The sequence below is a fragment of the Gossypium hirsutum genome, chromosome A04 (genome assembly GCF_007990345.1).
Source record: "Gossypium hirsutum isolate 1008001.06 chromosome A04, Gossypium_hirsutum_v2.1, whole genome shotgun sequence".
Classification (NCBI taxonomy): Eukaryota; Viridiplantae; Streptophyta; class Magnoliopsida; order Malvales; family Malvaceae; genus Gossypium; species Gossypium hirsutum.
The window spans coordinates 6758109-6781173 of record NC_053427.1 but is presented as its reverse complement, the minus strand read 5'-3'; the positions used below and the strand labels follow the sequence as shown (position 1 = coordinate 6781173).

At 30.7% G+C, this 23065-nt stretch overlaps 1 protein-coding gene and 1 long non-coding RNA gene across 3 annotated transcripts; both read left to right on the top strand.

The window, feature by feature from the left end:
• The first annotated feature begins 4235 nt into the window (after positions 1 to 4235).
• LOC107948652 (uncharacterized) lies at positions 4236 to 5107 on the top strand. Of its 2 annotated transcripts, none has more exons than XM_016883275.2 (2): positions 4236 to 4380; positions 4447 to 5107. In XM_016883275.2, exon 2 carries the CDS (start codon positions 4493 to 4495, stop codon positions 4925 to 4927), a length of 435 nt encoding a protein of 144 aa, XP_016738764.1. In that variant the 5' UTR covers positions 4236 to 4380; positions 4447 to 4492; the 3' UTR covers positions 4928 to 5107. The 2 variants fall into 2 exon arrangements, with proteins under 2 accessions (XP_016738764.1, XP_016738765.1); XM_016883276.2 differs by having other exon boundaries at positions 4238 to 4380; positions 4460 to 5107.
• Positions 5108 to 8302: 3195 nt separating this feature from the next.
• On the top strand, positions 8303 to 9831 carry LOC107948655 (uncharacterized). The gene is made up of 2 exons (XR_001697515.2): positions 8303 to 8468; positions 9278 to 9831. It is a non-coding gene; the product is annotated as an uncharacterized lncRNA (long non-coding RNA).
• The last annotated feature ends 13234 nt before the right edge of the window (positions 9832 to 23065 follow it).

Below are 23065 nucleotides of genomic sequence, written 5' to 3'. Positions count from 1 at the left end.
GGCATATGGAATAGGGACAGTTTTACCCATCGAAGTTGATATTCCTTCCCTTCGAGCCTTGTCAAAGTTGAAGTTGGATGAAGTAGAATGGATCCAGGTCCGATACAATTGAAGAGAAAAGGTTAACAGCTATCCGTCATGGTCAAATGTACCAAAAGCAAATGATGTGAGCTCACCAAAAAGGTTCACCCTAGAGAATTCCATGAGGGGATCTAATATCGAGGAAGATCCTTCCCATGCAGAAGGACTTCATAGGAAAGTCTATGTCAAACTGGAAAGGACCTTATGTGGAAGGCCTTATCTGAAAAAGCGTCGATATTAACCAAGATGGATGGCAAAAACCTGCCTAATCTTGAGAATTCTGATTCAAGCAATAAATACTTCACTCGAAAAAAGAAACAAAAAATGAACAAAAAGAAAAAAAGGAGAGGCCAAGGTGAAAACCCGCAAAGGGCGCCTTGAGACCAAAGGGTTTTGAATTGAAAACCCAGAAATGGGCAGTTCAAATTTTGATCAAAGGTGGGGCATGCGGTAGTCTTGCCCTTTCTGAATTAATAAGAATGAGGGATGCTACATCTTGGGTTATCAACAAAGCCTTCTAGGACTTCTAAACACATATCAAGTTTTCAAAAGGGTCCTTAAGAAGTTTGGGACAAAGAAGCTCATGCTACGATATCTGGGGCACCTATTTCCATTTTATTCATTTTTTGTATTTTTGACAAAATACATCATCTTGATTAATTTATTCTCATTTTGTATTCTAGCAAAATTTGCTATCTTGATTAATTTGTTCATTTAGAGCTTTGCTCTCAACAAATTTTCATCTTATCCATTGTGATAATCTTTTTCATCTTATTCATCTCGTATCTCAGCAAAATTTGCTATCTTGATTGATTTGTTTGTTTAGAGCTTTGCTCTCAACAAAATTTCATTTTGTCCATTTTGATAATCTTTTTCAAGCATTTTTCATTGAAATAACGATTAATGGACTGACAATACACATGCAGAAGGAGTTCTGCATATTACTCTGAAAGTTTCTAAATAATACGATGACCTGAAACAGGACTATTGTTTAGAACTAACCAAACCTAAGGGTTGGAAACATTTAAGAAATGATAGTCTAAATAGCGTCTATTTCTTTAGGTTTTCTTTCAAAGGTGATTTTTCTTTTTTTTTTGGAATTTTCTCTTGATTTGGATTTCGTTTGTTCTGTTTCCTTTTCAATTTTTTTTTAAAAAAACATTTTTTTAAAAAAAAAAGAGAGGGAGAGAGGGGACTTACCGACGAACTAGCGACCTTGGCTCGCCGATCTCCGAAGGTGGCGCAGGCCTAAGAGAAAATTTGGGAGCTTTCTCTGTTTTTTTTCTTTAAGGAAAATAAGAGAGGTGATGAGTAATTTTTGTTTTTTATTTTTTTGTTTTGTTCAATGTTTTAAAAATAAAAAAATAAAAAAGTAGGCTTCATTTGTTTTTTTTCCCCTCAAAAGTAGAGCCTTGGGAAGGGAAAAAGCTGACCGTGCATTAAGGGATGGAAATGTGCACATTTCTTAAATGGGAAATTTTCGCGATTAGTCCCTGTCTTGGGTGCCTACGTTCAATCAAGTCTTTTTTTGTTTTCTTTAAATGCTTTCAAATTACCCCGGAAATTTGCGCCCAGACCCCTCCCTCATTACCCACGTGTCCATTTTGGTCCCCTTGTATCCTTTTATTCTGTTTTCACTCCAGAATTTTATTTTTTAATTCAATTAAGCCCTATTTTGTTTATTTTAGGCACTTTTATCACAAAATTTTTTTTTGGTATTATTATTAATCTAATATTACTATTTTTTATTATCATTTTAAAATTATTTTCCTATTATTTATTATACTATTTTTTACACTATTATTTATTATACTTATTATATCATTTTCATTATTTCTTATTTCTTTTCATCTAATTTGATCAATTGGAGTTAAGTTTCACATTATTATATTATTTATTTATTTATATATTTGTTATATGCTTCATATATATATATTTAAAATAAAACGAATTATTTTATGTATAAATCGTCATTATATGTATCACATTACTTGTTATATTATTTTTGTTTTACTAATAATCATTTTTTGTACTATTTCTTTTTATATACATATTTTATAATAATTTTAAATATAGTTTATTATACTTATTATATTTTATTTATCATGAAGACGAGACTCAATATTTGGCAATTCGCGGAATAGTGCCCTATCGTGCTGGGCTGCAATCTCCCGTTTGTCCAAAATAATCGAATATCTCTCCGGAATTTCACTTGTATTTTTCTAAATAAGGCAATATTTCGCGTTTGGAAAATCGAGAAAACGTGCCCTAACGTGCTGGGTTTCGATTTCTCGTTCGACTAAATAGCCAAATATCCTCTTAAAGCTTCAAAGTATGGTTTCATTAAACTATAAGGTGATCTTGGTTTCGATGGTTTAGAGTATCGTGTCCTAACGTGCTGGATGTGATATTCCTTCGGAACAAGAGAATCTTATATTTCAATTCACGTTATCAGAGTTTCTTTTAAGGATCGTACTTTTAAAAACTCTTCAAATTTTCAATTTTCGACACTAAGACACTAATTAATCAACTAGGTACCAATTTTGGGCGTATCGAGGGTGCTAATCCTTCCTCGTGCGTAATCGACTCCCGAACTCATTTTTCTGAATTTCGTAGACCAAAATCGTTGTTTTAATAAAATTAAATCATTTATTAAAAACAACCACTTTTTGAGGTGACCCGATCACACCTCATCAAAAAAGGATTGGTGGCGACTCCCGTTTCATTTTTTTTTTCAAAATCCAAGTCGACCTCGTTTTATCCAAAAAATGGTGTCAACATTACCCATTTTAAAAACAAAAGAAACAAAAACTTAATCCAACTTTTAATACAAAATTCTCCATAAAACTTTTTATCATATTTGACAAGTAGTGCAAATAAGCCAAAAAAGTATCAAATATGGTGACCCATTACTCTATAAATAAGGGACCAATCAACCAATCACATCTCCCCTATTCAAGAAATTAAAAAAAATGCACTTTTAGGTAGAAAATTTTATTAGAATTTATCAATAGGCCAACACAATGTCTAAAAGCTTAGGCCCCACTTATCCAATTCCATATATAATAAACATTAAGACAACATATGTCACTATTATTGTAATTATTGTAGAAAAGGAAAAAAAGTGTTTCACCCATCACTTCATACCCCACCTATGTTTCAAGTCTCTTTGCAGAATTGGGAAGTAACCAAAAACATAGAAACATGGCATTTTATTATTAATTTTTTTATTTATATCCAAATAAAATCTCTTGTAAAATAGTTAAATTTATATTTATTTGGACAGTTGGATACTTGGCTTGATTTTCTTCCACTATAAATTCCAATGTTATATAATAAAAGGTATTATAACAAATTTAGTCTTTAATATTTATATTTTTGTCAACTTAATTTGTATTCCCTTTTTTTTAAAATTTAAATTTGACTCAACCTTTAAAAAATAATCGATTTACTTTTTTTAACAAAAATATTTAATTTTTTAAATATGACAACCTACATGACAATTTCCATGTACTTCATGTTTATTTTTTTTATATATTTTTTGAATTTTAATTTTTTTAATAGTTTTATAAATTTTAAAATATTTCTTGATGTGTCATATTAGATAAATAGTGTTATATCAGTACAAAATATACGTACACCGAACACAAGTCTTCTTAAGAAATCTATTGAAATGGACCAAGGCTAATTTGGATAACTCAGGTTGGAGAGTGAGGAATGGGGTTCCATGGCCAACCCACTTCAGGTTGCTGGCACGGCACATATAGAAGAACATAAATCTCTTTGTCTTTTAGGATCTTTCTTGAAAATTTTTAGAAACTATTAAGATTTTATTATGTTGGGCAATACAATATAGCTTAGCACAAAGTTGAGGTCCAAGTAGCGAGAATAACTTAGACGATGAAAGTATTTTAGGAAATTATAGAAGTAATGAATGATAAGTCTAGGGAATTAGTTTATTTAGGTATTTTTACACCAAAAATAATAATTAAAATATTAATATTTTTGTAATGTTTCATTAGAAAAATTATTTTATTATTTTTGGAAGGTTTATAGTTAAATTTAATTTTAAAAAAATAAGGATCAAATTAAAAAATATATAAACATTGAGGATAAAATTTATCATTATGCATATAATAAGCACCTTTTTGCTTCTTCCATTCCACCCAGTCCCTTTTAATTCCAAAATCTCAGCTCTGGGGTCAGTGTTTTAGATCCAAACTTCCATCTTGTTTACAAAAAAAATAGCTCGAGAATCGAGATCATGCACCAATCATTGAATCAAATACTCGAATACCAGTAAGTTTTTATTTTCTTTTTTACATATAGATCATGTCTTACAAAGTTTTCTAATCATTGAATCAGTTCTTGGTTAAAGAAAAGGAAAGGTTTCCTTTAGTTTCTTTGATCAATGAGCTTACCAGGGTTCTTCATTATCTGTATGCTCCAATCCATAGTCGCCATCACTTGTGGAGCTTTAATGATGTTTTACACTAAGGAAGTCATAGTTTTGGGTCACGGTCATGAAATAGCAAGCAAATTGCAAGGTTCAACGCCTCATGATCAACTCTTGATCCAAACCTCAGAATCCTTTTCTGGGTTGCTTTTGTTCACTATTGGTTTCGTGTTGTTCATGGTGGCATTCGTTAAAGATGGAGAGTTCCAAAGCTTCTTTGCTAAAGGGTGTGTGTTAGTTCATGTTTCTATGGCTACTTGGAGAGTTTGTTTTGAAGGAAAGCTTCTGGGTTTTGGTCATGAATGGCTTAGACAAGCTCTTGGGGATATTGCTTTGGCACTTTCTTGGATTTTCCTTTTGGTGTGTTCATGGAGGGAAAAATATGATTAGTTTGATTGAAAAAAAGAATAAACTGTATGTTCATAGTGGTGGGGATTTCTGGAAAACTGATCAAATCTGAATCGAAATTGCAATAGCATGTGTTTCTGGTTAGATTTCATGTATAGTTAGACTTTTTAAGTGGGTGAAATTGATTTTGTTCCGAGTTAATTTAGATTAACTTTTTTTTTATTTGGATTTGTGTCAATTTTGTGTTCAAATCATTTCGAGTTCTGATCATAAAAGATTTTAATTATTTTGGTTCAAGTTTCTTTAGGGAAGGGGATTGGATTATTACATGGATCATTTCGGGTTTAAGTAGTTCTGGTTATTTAGTTGGACTTGTTTAAGTTCAGGGCAGGGATTCAAATAGCGGGATGATATCAGAATAGCGGCCGTTATATAGCGGTAGCGGCACCGTCCGAAACCGCTTTTGCTGAAAATAGCGGTGTGAAGCGGAGTCACGCCAATAGCGGTGGGTCGCGGCCGCAACTTAACGGGTAACGGCCAATTGCGGCAATAACGGGCCGCTATTCCCGTTATTTTCCGTTACAGTAAATTTTAAAAAAAAAGTCATCCCCTCAAACAAAAATCGACAGAAACAGTGAAAAACAAAAGGGAATATATTCCCCACCTGCAAAGTGCAAAATCAGAGAGCTTTCAATTAAAAAAAAAGTAAAAAGAAGTCAAAGAAACAAAAAAAGTAATCAAAACTCAAAACCAATAGAAAAAGAAATATGAAATTCTGTTTCTTATAGATGGGCAAACAACAAGCAGCAGATGAAAGCAAGGAGCCGAGCCAACTGCCGAGGACTTGAATCTGAAAAGCAAACCCATCTATTTCCTCTTCGAAGTACTTCTAGGTTTCTTCCAGTTCTTTCTCAGCCCTTCTAAGTTCTAAGCCAGTATTCCTTTACCTGATTTTTCACACTTTCAAGTTTCAACAGCAGTAGAGATTCGGCCATTTTTGTTGATAGTCTGATGAGTTGGAGGCTTGGAGCCTTGGAGGCTACTGGTTAGGGTTAGGGAATAAAAAGAATCGTTTCATTTTCTTTTAATTTTTCTGTTTTTGTTTATGTTTGTGGCTTTATTGGCAATTGGCATGCTGCTCTGTTTTGTTTCTTCTTTGACTCTTGTTTTACTCATTAATTAGGGGCAGCCACCGTCCATTTTAACCACTAGAAAATAGGCATGTAAATTGTGCTTTTATCCACCTATCCATTGTTAAAATTTGTCTTAAAATAATTATTTGAAAATTTCTTTATTAAATTTAAATATATATATAAATTTCTGGACACAATTTTTAATATGACATGGACTTCATATATAAAGTTGTGTTCTCATATCATATTAATAAAGATTTATAAGTGCTAGAAAACATTCTAAAATCATTAAAAGTGAATTTTTATAATTATAATTATAATTACTATGTTTTACAATAAGTTGTGCGAATTTGAAAAAAAATCATGATCGCGATATCCGCAGTGACCGCAATAGCGTCCGTTATGTCCGCGACCGCGACAAACGCGACGCGACCGAAAACGCGACCGCGACCGCAATTTAAATCCCTGGTTCAGGGTTATTTCGCGTCTGTGTTAGTCTGTGTTAGTTTTGGGTTTGGCCTAATTTGGATTTAATTGTTATTTTTTACAGTCAAATAGAATTGGGTCAAGTTTACATTTAACTTTATCAAAAAAAGATTCAATTCGAAATAGAAATGATTAGTCTATACCCCACAAATAAATTATAAAATCGTATTGCGATGATTATTTAAATCCTTAGAAAAGAACAAGGGAGTTAAAAGGGGATCTTAGAATGTGTCTTACTTGATTCTTGCATAAGGTAAGGAAAATGCTTGAGTTGAAAGAAAAGTGCAAAGGAATGTGATATGAGGTTGCCATATTTGCTTTTAATGCAATGGTGAGAATACACTTTTCATGGCTCAATGTATTCTAGTGTAAAGCAATAATTTCCCTGTAATTTTCATGCCTAAAAAAAAAAAAAAGTAAGAAATTGTCATCGTGAAATATAAAACTAGGTAAGTTGATTTAATTAGTTGGATCGAGAATCAATTAGTTTATTGAGTTAAATAAAAAAATTGTCAATATCAATGAAAGAATGGGAATTAAGAAAATAAAAATCGGTAAAATGAGTCTTTTTTTCCTTTGATTTTTTTAACAAAGAATTGAACTTTTACACTTGGTTTGATTATTTTTCATAAAACAAACATGCTTAAACTTTAAAACTTTTAACATCAAAACTATTTTTTTGCATGATCATAGGTATCTTTATTTGTTTTACGGTCTGAGTTTAATCATGTTTAGGTTAAGGGTGGTATTCAAGTAAAATCCTCCTAACAATGTCTATATTTACTTATAATTCCTTAGCATTTGAGCACTCTTGAATCTACGTTGAGTGATTGGTATAATAACAATGATGTCAACAGAACTAACATAATGCATTTAATAAACTGAAAATTAAGTGTTGAAATATTAAATATTGATTTTGTATTATAAAATTGTTTAGTATATTAATAAAGATTAAACACTGAATATAAATATTTTATTTGAATTTAGTAAATCTTGATTTTAAAAGTTAAATTTTGAATATTTTAATTTTTAATAAAATAACGACATGATTATTTCAAGAATAAAATTTTTGAAAAATAAAATCGAATTTAATATTTTTTACATTAAATGATATGTAGTTATTTATATCATATATAATACTTTTTTGTTGAAAATTTTTTATTAAGTAAAAAGTTAATATATTTATCAAACCTAATTAAGAAATTAAATGTTGGAATTTTTTTATTTTCAATAAAATAGAAAATTTCATTGATTTATCGATCACACTCTAAATTGCGATAATCTGAAAAAGATTTGTGTATATATTTCACAAAAACACGAAATCAAAGTAGCCGGAAGACATAGAAATAAAGGGATCATTTCAAAAATTTTACCTAAACAGGATAATGCCTTATCTGCAAGACAAAATATTTGTTGATATGGACTTCAACCCATTAGGAGTACATTCACGAATGAACATAGGACAGCTATTTGAATGCTCGCTTCGGTTACCAAGGAGTCTACTAAATAAATATTATCGAATAACACTATTTTATGAGAAATATGAACAAAAGACTTCGAGAAAATTAGTATTTTCTGAATTATATAAAGGCAGTAAGCAAACAACAAATCAATGAATGTTTGTATTTTTAATTATATTAAATTGAATACTTATTATATTAATATTTTTTTTAAAGAATTATATTAATATTTGTTAAATTATTATTTATTTGTAAATAAAAATTGCATTGTTTCAAATATTTTTGCCTAAATATCATTGGAAACAATATAGGGTGAGTATTTCCAATTTACTTTTCTTAGGAATAATAATTTTCAACCAATAAAAAGGTCTGACCCGACCCGACAGCAACGTGGCCTGCTTTTAAACCGTAAAACCGAATCACTTTTCTTCCTTTCTTGCCTCCCTTAAAACCTCTGAAAAACCCCTCACCTGGTTGCCGGCTCCGTTTACTTAAAATTCAAGGGTAAGCTCTTCTTTTTATTAATTAATTAATTATCTTTTGTTTTTCTATCTATTTCTTGATTCACTAGAGGCAAATGATTAAACTATGGGAAACAAAAGGAAAAAAAAAACTTGTAGAGATAAAAGATTAGATTTTTATCATTGCAAAGTGTTAATTTGTTTGATTCATGTCATTTTCTGTCTGGGTTTTTGTATTTCTGATGAATTATGGCTTCTTTTCCCTTTTTTTTGGGATGAAAATTGGCTATGTTTTTTGGACTAAACTTTAGCGAGGATCAAGGTGGAGCTTGATCTTACTGTTAAGTTGCCCGAAAATTGGGTTAATTCGAAAAATGGTTTGGTTAAGGGTAGATGAAATAATTCAGTTAATCCCTATTCGTTTACTATTTTATCCGAACTATACATATGAATACCTAAATTGGCACTTTTAAACTTTTCAAGAACCTTTTCTTGTTTTCTTTTGAGTGATGGCCTGCTTTTAGCTGTTCACATAAATTTGTGAAGTTCTTATCGAATTCAGTTCAAATCATACTAGATAAATTGGTTTTGTGATTGTTATGCGCTTTCTTTCAGTATCAATTAAGGATGGTATAAAATGTATATATGCTGATATTGGTAGTTGAATGATCAAAAACAAAAAGTAATAGACATTATCTGCAGTTTTCTGGTTGTGATAAGATTCATGTTATCATGGCCTAAGCTGTTTTTCGTAGTCTTTTTTGATGAAATTACTTCATTGTCCTTAGTGACATTTCATTTTTCTTCTGCTTTCTTGTGATATGTTTTTCTCTTTCTCGATTTCCGTAACAGTATCTTACGTTTGCTTACCGTCTGAGACAATGGGTGAGTTGCCAACACAAAGCACATCTGCCTTAGCCTTGCCTCTCTTACAGCTAAACCGGGGATCAACAACGGCAACATCTGGTCCAGAATCAAAGCCAAAGAAGAAAATTTGCTGTGCTTGCCCCGAGACAAAGAAGCTGAGAGATGAATGCATTGTGGAGCATGGTGAAGAAGCTTGTGCAAAATGGATAGAGGCTCATCGTATATGCCTTCGTGCAGAGGGCTTCAATGTTTGAGATTGGTATTTGAAGTTCATAGAATGAAAACAATTTGAGGTACAAACTAGTTATTAGAGGATTAAACAGATATGATTTGACAAAAAAGAATCCAGAAATAAAAAGAAAGCTTTATCGTAAACTGTTCATTTTTGTTTTTTTATTTTTCTTTTTTATGAGGTTATTTACCTCTATTGAATGAATTGAAACATCTGGAATGCTTATATGAATCATGATAGGATAGAGCGAAACTCTGTATGCCTTGGTTCCTTGAGTAAACATTTCCCCTTCTGTACTTTTCTATTAGCTGACTCTCTTATTCAATTTCTATTACTACTTGTGTTATTGTGTAACCTATGTTGGTAAAAATTTTGACCAAGAAGATTGCGCAAATTTAAGATTTCCTTTGTAGGGTAGAAAGAAAATCAACAAGATGAAAAATTGGAGGAGAAAACATATATATTATATATATAAATTTCCATTGTTATGCTTGGTAGGAAAGGATGAAAAAAAAAATCTTTCCATTCATTACTTAGTAGAGTTGAAAAATGAGTGGAAAGAAAAAAAATTAAAAGTAGCATAATTTTGTAAAATTCACCTTTGATTTCAACCTTTCTCATTTTCTCTTCACTTATCATTTCAATTTGGAATGATTCATTTGTATGCATTAAGAAGGAAAATGATCATCGTTCTTATTTTCCTTCCACTTGTTATTTCTACTAAGCACACTTGATATTTATTTTCTTTCCACTTTCAATCCCTCCTTCCTTCCTCCCACTTTTTCACTCAATCAAGCACATCCTTAAGCTTTGCTCACTAAGAAGAAAAGAAAGTTGGAAAGATGAAAAATTGAAGTGGAAAAGTGGAAAGATAGCAAATATGTTTATTCTTTCCATTGGTGTGCTTGGTAGAAAATATGGAAAAATTGAAAGAAAAAGTAATTTTCTTTCGATTCATTGCTTGGTAGAGTTAAAAAAAATGAGAGGAAAGAAAATGAAAAATATAAGAAATGTATAATTTTGAACACTTAACTTACTTCTCTCTCGTTTTCTCCTCTTAGTATTCCAATTGGGAATGATTTGTTTTCATACATTAAAATGAAAAATGATCATCTTTCGTATATTCTTTCTTCTCACTTTTCTTTCCTACCAAGCACACTTAAAAAGATTATTTTCTTTCCTCTTTTCCGTTGTCTTCTTCCGCTCTTCCACCCTTCCGCTTGTCCATTCAATCAAGCACACCCTTAATGCTAGAATGGCCTTAGTGCTAGAATGGTATCTTGGTGACAACTTAATTGATAATGAAGGCCAACATGGGGAATAAATTCTTGCGGTTTTCATTTTCCTTTATATCTTTATGTTTGAATTGTTTTCCTTTGTAGAAAAGCATAAAAAAAGGAATGAACATAATTGTTAGGATTGAGCTATTCTCTTAACCTTGGTTTACTGGTTCTAGTCAAAGTATCAAAATTTAATCAATATTCACCTTTACCTTGTACATAGATAGTTGGTGTAAAATGGCTCAACCTTGAAGACTTAAGCATTTTATTCTTCTTTATTATTTTTTATGTCATTGCAATTCAGAAGTTAATGGTGATAGGGTTTCTTTAGGTGTTATTATTAGGTTTATTATTCAATATTCTTCTTTTCTTCTTCGTTTCTCTTTGTCAAACTACCCGGTGTTCTAGATCCTTTTTGTTCTCTGTAAGATAAATCTCTGCATATTGCTAGTCGCCTGGAACTATGAACAGCTTTAGCTTATTAATATTCAGGGTGTAGCATTTTCCTGCGTTGCACTCTGCAACTGCAGTGATTATAAGTCCGGTAATGACTTGATCAGTTTGATATATGGAGCTACCATTTGAAACTTGAAAGGCTGCTTTGTTGTTGATATCCAAATGCAGTTTAGAGTCAAGGCAGAAGATTTATACTAATAATAGTTCATTAATCAGACAAAGGCCATTGACATGGTCATTCCATCATTGTATAAAATGAGAGACATAGACAATCATCGGACAGATAGACAAGAAAACACACTCAAACTACAACAAAAGACACAAATTATTCAACCCAACTTTTATTCTTTTTAGGTCCCAAACTTCATCATTCTATATGTCTGCTTAGTGACTGCCACATGTGCAGTTTGTGCAGCTGCAGCTAGTTCCGCACTTGCACTTGCCATCGTTCTCTGCCAGAGGCTCGACCACTACGGTGCTGATGTAGCTGCACAGAAATGACATAACAGGTTATATTTAGCATATGTGAATGCAACTTTAAACTTAATTCTCAATTTTCAACAGTGCAAGCAATTCCCTTTTTTGCTTCTCTAAGTAAGTAAATGATAAATAAGAGACAAAAGTACTGATGCTTGCATGTAGCGGATCATGCATCAGACAAGTTTTTTATTGCTTGTTTGAAAAATTATCAGGGATGGTTCAGATGTTATTTGATGGCAGCATGCGAGAAGTTGTGTATGTTGGTTTGTTTCTTTGCAGATATTAGTCTTTGAAGATCAGAAAATATACCTCTCCTCAGTCTCAATGACCAAGCTGTTTCCTTTCTTCCTGTAAGCATAGAAAAAAAAAAAAAAAGCCTTCAGTTTCAATGAATATTGATTGCAAACTCATGCACTTAGTTACAACAAGCTTATTAAACAAAGCAGTTAGCTATGTTGATCCGTATCGGATATACCGGGTAACATAGGATCTCCTTGAGGAAGCATGGGATCATAAATACTTTTGAAAAGCTTTTATCCAGCATAATGGTGACATACATGTAGTAATGTGCATCTATAAATCATGCAGAACTAAAAAAGCAACATAATCTCAAATCACACACAACACTAGGAACTGCTTGAAAGTTTCATCAAGGGTCGATGATTTTGGATTACTTACACACACTGGCTCTTGTCAGCGCAATCGCAGTTGCCACACTTGTCAGCCATGGTGAATTTGAGAGAGTTGAGAACTAAAAAGTTTGTTTGAGTTTCTAAAGTAGTTAGCTAATTTGCAATGTATATCCAGAGCTATGCACTTGATGTATTTATAGATGAGGAAGTACATTGAAATGTTGCAAAGGGAAGGCATCTGTGGGGGCCTCTGGTGCAAGAGCTCAAAGGAAGGGAATCTTGATAAAGGAGGTGGGAGAATGCTTGGCTTGCTATCCTCCTCTCATGTCTATATCATTTGGAATTTTTTCTTTTTGGGGTAGGGTTGTGTTTGAGAATTCGGATTTCAAAAGTAGCATAAAAATTTTCAAAATTTTGAATTTGTTACATATTGGAAAATTGAAATTCTTGTTTTCAAGCTTTTTATGAATCATGTTTCTATATTGAATCTTGACTCATTTATATATCACGTTGAATGTATTTCAAGGACTTAGGTATTCAAATATATAAAACATCAAGGACTTTGGTATTCAAATATATAAAACAACTTACATAATAAAATATAATGTTGAATGTATTTCAAGGACTTAAACGGCAAGGAGTTACATTGGTAGCATCTTATCATGGTCATAATTTTCAATAGGGTGAAATTAAAAAGGATAAAGTACATAATAGCATCGTTTTTATTTTGGTTACTTTAATTTTTGAATTTGGTCACGTTAATTAAGCAAATTGTTAGAATTGATCACTATGGTTAAAAATTCTATAATTTGTTAACGGATTTTTGATATGGCATTTTTGACTTTTGACTAAAGTTAGGGACCTCTTTATAATTAGTCCAAAACACTTTTTTTATTTACTCGGAACATGAAGATTTTAATAGTGACATCATCAATATTTGAGTCCTCTTTAAGAAGAAAGAATCCAATGGTAGTGATGACGGAACATGACCCCATTCTTTTTGATGAGCCCATTGACTTTTCTTCCGCTACTAATGACCATGACGATGCTGACTCTACAATTACTTCAAGTAAAACTAGGGGCGAAGCCAGAACAAATTTTTAAGGGGGTCGGATAAAATTTTAATTTTTCATAGTTTATATCTTTATAATTTGTAAAGGATTAAATCGAATTTTAATAATTTTAAGGGGGGCCAAAGTGAAATTTTACAATTTTTAAAGATTTTAAGGGTCAAAAGAGTAAATTTACATTTTAGGGGGCTGGCGGCTTCGCCCCTGAGTAAAACTTCTCTCTTTTACTTCCATTTTTGGTTTGATAATTATATTTTTCTCCAATTTAGAAAAGAAACCTATGTGATTTGGATAATTTGAAGTTGAGATAAAACCATGAAATATGTAGGAATAAAACCATGAAAGTTTCTTTTTAAATTGCAGAAACATATATTTATCAAACAAACAAAAAGAATAGGAAGTAAAAGTGAGAAGCTTTACTTGAAGTCACAACAGATACAATATCGTCGTAAATGTCAGTAGCGGTAGGGAGGCCGGTGGGCGTGCTCATCGGAAAGAGTGGGGTAATGGTCCATCGTCGTCGTCATTGGATTTTCTCTTCTTAAAGAGGATTCAAATGTTGATGTAACTATTGAAATCTTCATGTTGCAAGTAAACCAAAAGAAAGTGTTTTGGACTAATTATAAAGAAATTCCTAACTTTAGTCAAAAGAAAAAAAAATGGCACATGAATAATCCGCTAGTGAATTAACAAAAATTTTAATGACACTGACCAATTTAAGTAATTTTCTTAATTAAATTTACTAAATTAACAAAAAAAAATTAGAATAACTAAAATAGATGCAAAACTATTTTAAGGTGACCAGCAGTGTAGTTTACCCAATTAAAAATTTAGTGTTGGATAGGTGAAAATAAAATTTAAAAAGTTTGTAGGAACTAAAGATAAAAAAAATTATTAAAAAAACTTAATTAAATACCTTATAATTAAAAAAATGGTCTTAAAAAGTATTTGAATTCTGTCATAAGCAATGATCTTAATTAAGTTGAAATTCATATGATCACATGATTATATTCTTTCTTCATATCATATCATAATTTTATTTTAATGAAAATTTACCCTATATTTTGTTTTCTCAAATTTGAAATTCTCAAGATATATTCCATTGGACAACCAAAATGGTAGCATCTACCTTGGAAAGATTGATGAAGAATTTCACCTTTGCCTCTTTTAAAAAAGTATAAATTCCTTATCTTCAAAAGAAAAAAGAAAAGTGAAGAGAACAAATTGAGAAAAAAAGCAAAAACAAAAAAAAACTATCTTCTTTTAAGATTGGTATTCTATAGAAAGGTCATTGTAAAAAGTTGAATATATATATATATATATATATACAGCTAGTAGCATAAAATTTTCCCAACCACTCTTAACAATTAAATATAATTATTTGGTATAATAGAAGTGAGTTTATGTGGTATTTTAAAACTGCAATATGTACTCAATTAATATTTATTATATATATATATATATATATGAGTTTGAAGTAGGAATGAACAAAATTTGATTCGATTTAAAAATATCGAAAAAAATTAAATTTTGAGTTATTCCTTGAATAGTTAGTTCTAGTTTTGAATTCAATTTGAGTAGAATGTTACAATTCAAATAACTCAAATAATTCAAATAATAGATTGATATAAATACTATTTTGTTCATTGTCAATTTTGAAAATGAGCAAATTGGTCTCTTTCAACCAAACTTACAAAAAATTTAAAATAAATTTAAAATTCGAAAATATTTATAAAAATTCTTAAATTTATATTTTAAAAAAAATATGTAAAAAATTTGAAAGAATATATAAAGAAAGTTAAAAAATTAATTTTTTTTCTAAAATAATAATTTTGCAACCTAAATTAATTAATTAATGATTCAAATTTATATATAGTTGAAAATTTATATGCTCTAACATGGAATTAATTATACTGTAATGAGATTTTAATTTAACATGTTTAATTTTTTTAAATTAACTTGAACAATTTCACCCGGTTCGACTTGACTCGAATTCATTTCACTTGACTTAATTCGAAATTTTATAAAATCAAATTAGGATGATAAAATAAGACTCGTCATCTTGATTAATTCGAAAATTTTTCATTCAATTCAATTTGATCGAATGCTCACCCCTAGTTTGAAAAAAAAACTTTTGAATTGACGAGGATACATTTTATTTGTAATTATACTACTAAATTGACATTTAAATTTTTTATATTATTATATGATAATAATGAAAGTAATATTAATTAATATAAGAGTATATTAATGTGAAATTAATTAATTTAGTCATATCTTTTAAAATTTCTACATAAAAAATGACAAATATATTATTAATTAATAAAATTTTAAATCTATAAAATAATTGAATATAATTAGATAAATTTAAAATAATATAATAAAAGTTTTTAATTAAATAGATAATATATATATAAATGTGATTTTATTTTAAATATGAAAATAATTAATCATGTTAAACTCAATTTTCTTATATAATATGATTTTATTTTCAATATAGTAATAATTATTTTATTAATAATGCTTTTATTATTAATGTAATAGTCATTATCACTTAATAAAAAATAGATATATTTTTTTATAATTATTCTATAATAAAAAAATTTATAAGCAGATTTAGTATCTAAAATATGTTTGTAGAGTTTTTTTTGTTTGTTTGTTTGTTTTTTTATTATGCTAACTACATATAGAATATAGAATGATTACTTTTTTTTCTTACCAATTTTTTTTTTTGAAATATCTAATTATAGGTTCTGATTATATCTACTCATTTTGACACAATACTTAGAACTACCCAAAACCCCTCCTAACCCGTAAATACGAGGATAATGCGCTTCAGTGCACTCAAATTCACATCCTCCTGCATTGGTAACAATAACCATATTAATCGAGTTAAGACTTAGTTGATACTAAACTTTAATTTTTTAAATTTATTATCAATTTTAAGTTTCGTTTCTCCTAAATAAAAGGAGTGGTCCTTGAAAGTTGGAATTATGGAATAAAGCAAATGGAGATAAAATAAAAGTTGGAAAGAAATGGCTTGGAAGGTATAACTTGTGCTCTATCTATTTCACTTTTGTGTGGAATTCAAACATTTTTCTCGTACTTATTTTCATATTCCATTTGATAGTAAAGAAGTTGCAAACACAATATGTACACTCTACATTTCTTAATTTTAAAAAACTTCCACTTATTTAATCAATTATCTCAAAAAAAGTAGAATTACAAAATTCACCTCCAATGTTTCTGAATTTTTCACTTTGGCTCTTAACTTTTTTTTTTCTTCACCTTCTCACCCATAGTGTTGCAAACAATTTCAAGTAAGACCAAACTTAATGAAAATCGTCAAGCAATATCAACAAATATTTTTGTCCAACGTGGCAATGCCTTAGTTGATGACATCATTGATGACACAAAAAACATAAAAAAAAAACTATTTGTTTTAGTTTTTAATGTAAAAGCATTTTTCTTCTACCTCCCCCAAAGATAAAGAAAAAGTGAACTTAAGAGCTCTCTCTTTTTCTTCTTCACCAAATCATTGTTGTTTCTTGCCTCACTGCAATTTCATGCTCAAATGAATAATCAAATAATCACAAAAGAGGTAATGGTTGAGAAATGCTTAATAAATTTTGAAGAAGTCGTTGATGGAATTGATAAGAAGATAGAATTATTCATAAATTTAAAGCCCAAATTATCACATTACAATTTTGAATAACCAAAATATTTTAATCTATTAAATACTATGAAGAACACAAGAGGCCCTTGTACCTTTTTAAGTTAAAAAATAAAAATGCAAAAAAATAAAAATAAAGTCTAACCTAGAAAAGAAAAAAACCTAAGGATCTAAAATGATTAAGGGAATAAAAAGATGATGATAAGAATATTGAATGTTTAGTTTTTTGTGTCATAAACATACTTTAAATAGCATGACATTACAACTCTAATATTGATCAAAATTCCTTTCAAAATGTGGATGACCGGAGTTTGTTTAGACATAAAATTGCCTCTACAGGTTTTCATCCATCAGACTTTAGTGCATGACATCTAGACTTTGGTGTCGCGACCCCCACAACATCCAAACTTTGGTGTCGTGACCCCTACGACAATTAGCTCAAATGAGGCTTACTCTAGTTGTTTTTCCCTCCTTGTAGATTTTCACCTTATAAAATTGCCGAGTCGAATCAGTAGAGGATCAGGCACTATCCTGAGATAGTAGTTATATGTTCAATTTGAGTCTAGACTGTATGGCATGTGCTTAAGGGTTCCTAGTGTGTAAATGACTATTTTGATATTTGGTAGTTTTGTGTTAATGGTAGTAATGGTTGGTTTTTAATGTAACTTTGGTATGAAAGATACATATTTTAGTTAAGTTTGATGCTATATGAGTGATGATTTTTCTTTTGATTGGTTTGACATGCTTTAAAGCTATCACTTAGGCTATTTGAGTTAGTTAAAATTGATTAATGTTTTGGGAATGGTAAGGTGAATGTTAAGCATGCCTTATAACTTAGTATATGCTTTGATTAATTGATGTTATTCTCTTGAATGACTAGTTTTCAGTTGGGATAATATGAATATGCTTGAGTTGGTGATGGCAACTGATGAAATCGTAAACCAACTAAAAATTTGACTAAGGTAAGTGCACCTATCAATTAATAGTATAGCTATGGTGAACAAAGATATCGTTCTCAAGAATACTAAAAGTATTATTAATTATTGTCTTTCTATTATTTAACTGATAAATTCGAGTGATTGATTGAAAACTAAAATTAACTAAATTAATTAACTATGAACACGACAAAGAAAAATTTAGGAAAATAAACGATTAACAACCAAGAAATGAAATAATACCCAGGAAAGAATCCACTTAGAATTCATTTGTTACTATCAATCTAAATCACACAATTATTTACTTAGTTTCTTGATCCATAGAAATCCCTAATTACGCTAATATCTTTTTCGAGAGTAAGAGCAACAAACTCTAGGTTGATTAATTGAAATTTATTTCTAATTAAAACTTCTATTATCGCATTAACTCGATTTATGGATTTCCCTATTAGATTTGACAATAATTCGGTAGATTTATGTCGTCCTATTTCTAGGATTTCATGCAACTCCACTCAATTACTGTAGATCTACTCTTAAGCAAGGTCTATTCCTCCTTTGATTTAAACACATCAAACATGGATCAATAATCTAGAAATATCAAACCAAGAATTAAGCACACATAATTGAGAACAAGATTTAAGTATTTATTGCGTAAAATAAAAATTAAAGGATAGAATTCATCACAGGGTTCATCTCTCTTAGATATTTAGAAAATTAGTTCATGCTTAAAAACAAAAACATCCAAAAGACAATATAACAATAAGAAATAAAGAAACTCATGATAATCTCATAAGAAATCAACTGGGAGTCTTTAATTTTGATGGAAATATGCTTCAGAATCGGTTTTAATGGTGATTTTTGAGTTATTTTCTTGAATATTCTATGACGGCTCACTCTTATCTTATTATTTTTTTGTCATATATAGGTCTCAAAATGCCTGAAAAATCTAAAAATCGCGTTTATGTTTTTAGAATCAAAATGAACGGAATGAATAGAAATAGTGAAATGGGAAACAATTAGAAAATGATTGTGGTTTTCTCTGAAATAAAGAAATGAAAACATTTTGAAAATGAATATGAGTTTCTCAAAATGAAAATGAAAATGAGAAATGATACATTTGCAAATGTACATGGATTACTTAGAAATGATCAGAAGAATGTGTTTATGTTTTTGAGCAGTTTTAAAGTCCGGAAATGAAAATAAATCGTTCGACCATAGTGAAAAAGTTGAGTTGTGAAATATTAAATATATTTTCTCAAAATTTTACCAAAGGTAAAATCGTCATAATTTTATCGGAAATAAAATAGGGATGAGAAAATTATTTAATTAAATATAAATATTGAAGTTTATTTTGGGTAACAAAATAAATAAATATTGGGTTGGATCGAATTATAAAGTATTGGGTCGATATGGAAGAGACCCAAAAGCCTCTTATGTAAAAGAAGGTTCCAATTCAACTGTTTGACCAGCGAACAACGATGTTATCAAAAAATAAAAAATCATTTCGTAATGAAAAAAACATTGGCCTTAACATTTAAGTCAAACAATAAGATCTTAATAATTCATCTTAAAATGATGTTTGGTGAAATAATACTTTCAGGACAAAACCAGAAAAAAAATAAATGTACATATTCCATAATGTCATTCCGAAGATTAAAAGAATTAAGGCATAAATCGAGGGAGAGTAAAAGTTTTAATTCACATAACGTAGAAGTTAAACAAATTGGCGAAGTGTAGTCATTCGTTATACATGATGGTTATAAAAAGAAATTCAAATTCATTTTTGCATATTTCAGTTACAAGAGACTTAAACCACAGGCTACCCCGAATTGATATACATGTTATGACGGAACGATGAAAGGCTCACAAAAGAGTCCATTGTCTCGCTGAGTCCTTTCAAAAGTCTTCTTTCTCAACAGATCCTGAAATGGTAAGGGAACTAAGTAAGTTCATAATGAACTTAATGAGTTCCAAGACTAAATATTAAGGTTTCGAACAGGGTTTTCAAGAAGTAAATTTAAACTAAGCTTTTACAACACTTGGTAATACCAAAAATTAGGATTCGTTGGTAGATACAATCCGCCGCTAAATGTAGTCGCCAGTAACTTAAGATTTCATGCGAATAATAATAATTATGTCTAGTCACAATCACAAACCATTTCACACTACAAATAATGTTAGTTCTCATCCGAATACTTTTCACTATTAAACATAAGTCATACGGGTACCTTTTTTGTCTCAGCACTATTCACATGCATTAACTTTTTGTAGCACTCACTTGCATGCTTTGCATAGACTATTTATGGACCCCTTCCTTACGTTAGCTTTTGATCAACATATCACTTCGAAGAGCCACGATTTCATATTCATGGTATTGCTCTTTTAATTTGGTATTTATATATCCAACCGAACTTCCATAAATTCTCCTTGTTAATTCTAACACTTACATATTCCCCCGTAAGGCATTCACCAATTGCGGTTTGCATTTACATGCCCTACTAGAGGTAAATCTCATTTCAAATCATAATCTCCATACATTCTGCCATCATATCTTAACAGTTTCCACCCTTTGCCCTTTCCACAATCTCGAATACGGAGCTTGTGCACCAAGGAAAAGTATCCATTCACAATCTTTCTTACGCAATCGTTATTATCATTTTATTTTGTTATTACTAACATGCACAACTGATTTTAAATAAACTTGCTTACTTGGAAGACAACATTATCATGAAATTAGTTGGAATTTAACAGGAGCACAAGTGAAAGGAACTTATAAGATATTATCAGGAAAAGCTTTACTTATTCTACGGGTTCTTTCCCTTTTGCACTAGGGCCTTCTCCCATTTCTTTAGTTAAATAAGATTAAACACTCTATTAAGTTAAGAATCAGTCTAAACTTCAAGGTAAAAACAAGAATCGAAAACATGCAAACGTTAATCAAAAGGAAGTTTCCTTCCTATCGACCTCCAGTAGAAACCTATAGTAATGGTTCTTACCACCCTGTCATTCTTAATATTAAACTAATGAAGGACCTAAGAATTGACCAGTTGCTAACTCGAAACCTGGTACCTTTTTTATGCAGCGAAGAACATACTAAGTTTCTTCTGAGAAAACAAGGATGAACAGAGAAAAATAGAGAATAAAGTCATCCTATGTTAAGCTTTTATCTTATTTATATAGGAATTATCCCGTAATTGCACTATATCAGGTTACCTAATCATTTACATGCACACACGATTCCACTAGTCACACGCGGTTCCATTAATTAGACATAATTAATGAGGTTCTACAGGTGTCTTGCAAATATGACATGTTCCTAACTTAAAATTTTGACACGTAACTAATACGTGTCCCACTTACTCCGACTAACAATAAAAATATCGAATAACTTACTCGCTATAAAAAAACTCGCCACTGGCGTGTCCACACATGGAAGAATTGCCAAGCATAGGAGTTCGCCAAACACTAGAAAGTGAAAATTTGCTAGATTGCGAAACACATCGATATAATCCGCCGGGTGATTCCACCTAGAAATTTGTCTAATCTTGTTGATTAGACATACTAACTTACAAGATCACATTCGCCGTGTTAGCCAACCAAAATACAGATTCTAAGGTTTGGGGTGTTACAACTAGGGTTTTCGTTCCCTACGTCCTGATTGAACTAGGATTTTATTTTTCTAGTAAAAAAACTTTTACAATTCAATAAGGGTTCTATCTTATTTTATTATAAATAGATGGCACCGATAGGGCATAAATGACGAACTTTGAGAGATTGTTACTCTACCAAAAAATAGAGTGAGTTTTATTCTCAACTATTAAATATATTTTTTCAGAATAACAATTCTACTGGTTTTTATTTGAGAAGAGAAATTTTCATATTCACCCCAAAAGTAAATAAAACTTTTTTTAGTTCTGTGTTTTGATTCAAATGGTTCAAGCCCACACCCGAAACATTTCATGGTATGAGAATAGCAGAGAAGATCGTTTAGTTAAAGCCAGAAAACGTTAAGGATCTGCACATACGAAAGCACATGTATAACTTTAGTCTAAGGTTTATTGCTATAAATATTACAAACCGGGTCGTTTTCAAAATTTTAATTTCTGTTGTGCAAGAAAACTATTTTCAAACCAGATTTTTTTCCAGCACCAAGCACACCCTAAATGTGGGGTTGAAACAACCACACATTAGGGGTCAGAGCAATGATGAGTAACAATTTTCAACAAACACGTGTTTGAGTGTCACTGGCTATGAAGTGTTGAGGCATACAAATTATGAAACACATCGTTTTGAAACAACCCTACATTTTCTTGTTTCCTTCAACCTTGAAGCATTTTTGCTGTTGCCAGGTATTGAAATTTTCTCTGGTGCTTTTGTGTTTACCTGCCATGGACACGTAGTACCACGAGAGGAAACCTAGGAGATGCCTACAAATGATCCTTCACTTTGCAAGAATTGTCTTATTCTCCACTTGAAGGTCACTCGGATGGCCCTTTATTTGGACATCTCATCCTCTTGGCCATCTACTTTTAGCAGGAACACACTAACTCGCAAGAGGAGACCACTCCACTGAGGTGTAACAACCTTATACCACCTCATTCTAAGAAATGTCAGAGCGATACCAACTAACCTACCACCTAGCCAACCATACAGTCGGGCCATCGCCCGTACTGTTGGTGACATGTCACCAACGACTACGAGACCTCCTATAAATACCTTCCAAAAGGATGAAGAAAGAATCTTTCTGTCTTTAGCAACCCTAAGCACTCTTCAGAATCTTGTCTCCTTTGCTACCTTACCTCCCTCTCTGCCTTTCTCTTTTCTCTAACTCTTCACTTATTTAGGTGAATCGATCTTCCTTGCATCACCAGCTCCTTCTCATCTCATCAATTACTAATACCCAATATCAACAAAATATAATATAATATATATAATTTATGAAATCTATTAATAACAATTTCATTGCTCCAATCAGTTGTGGTGAAATTTTGTTTAGATTTATTTCCCTGAATAAA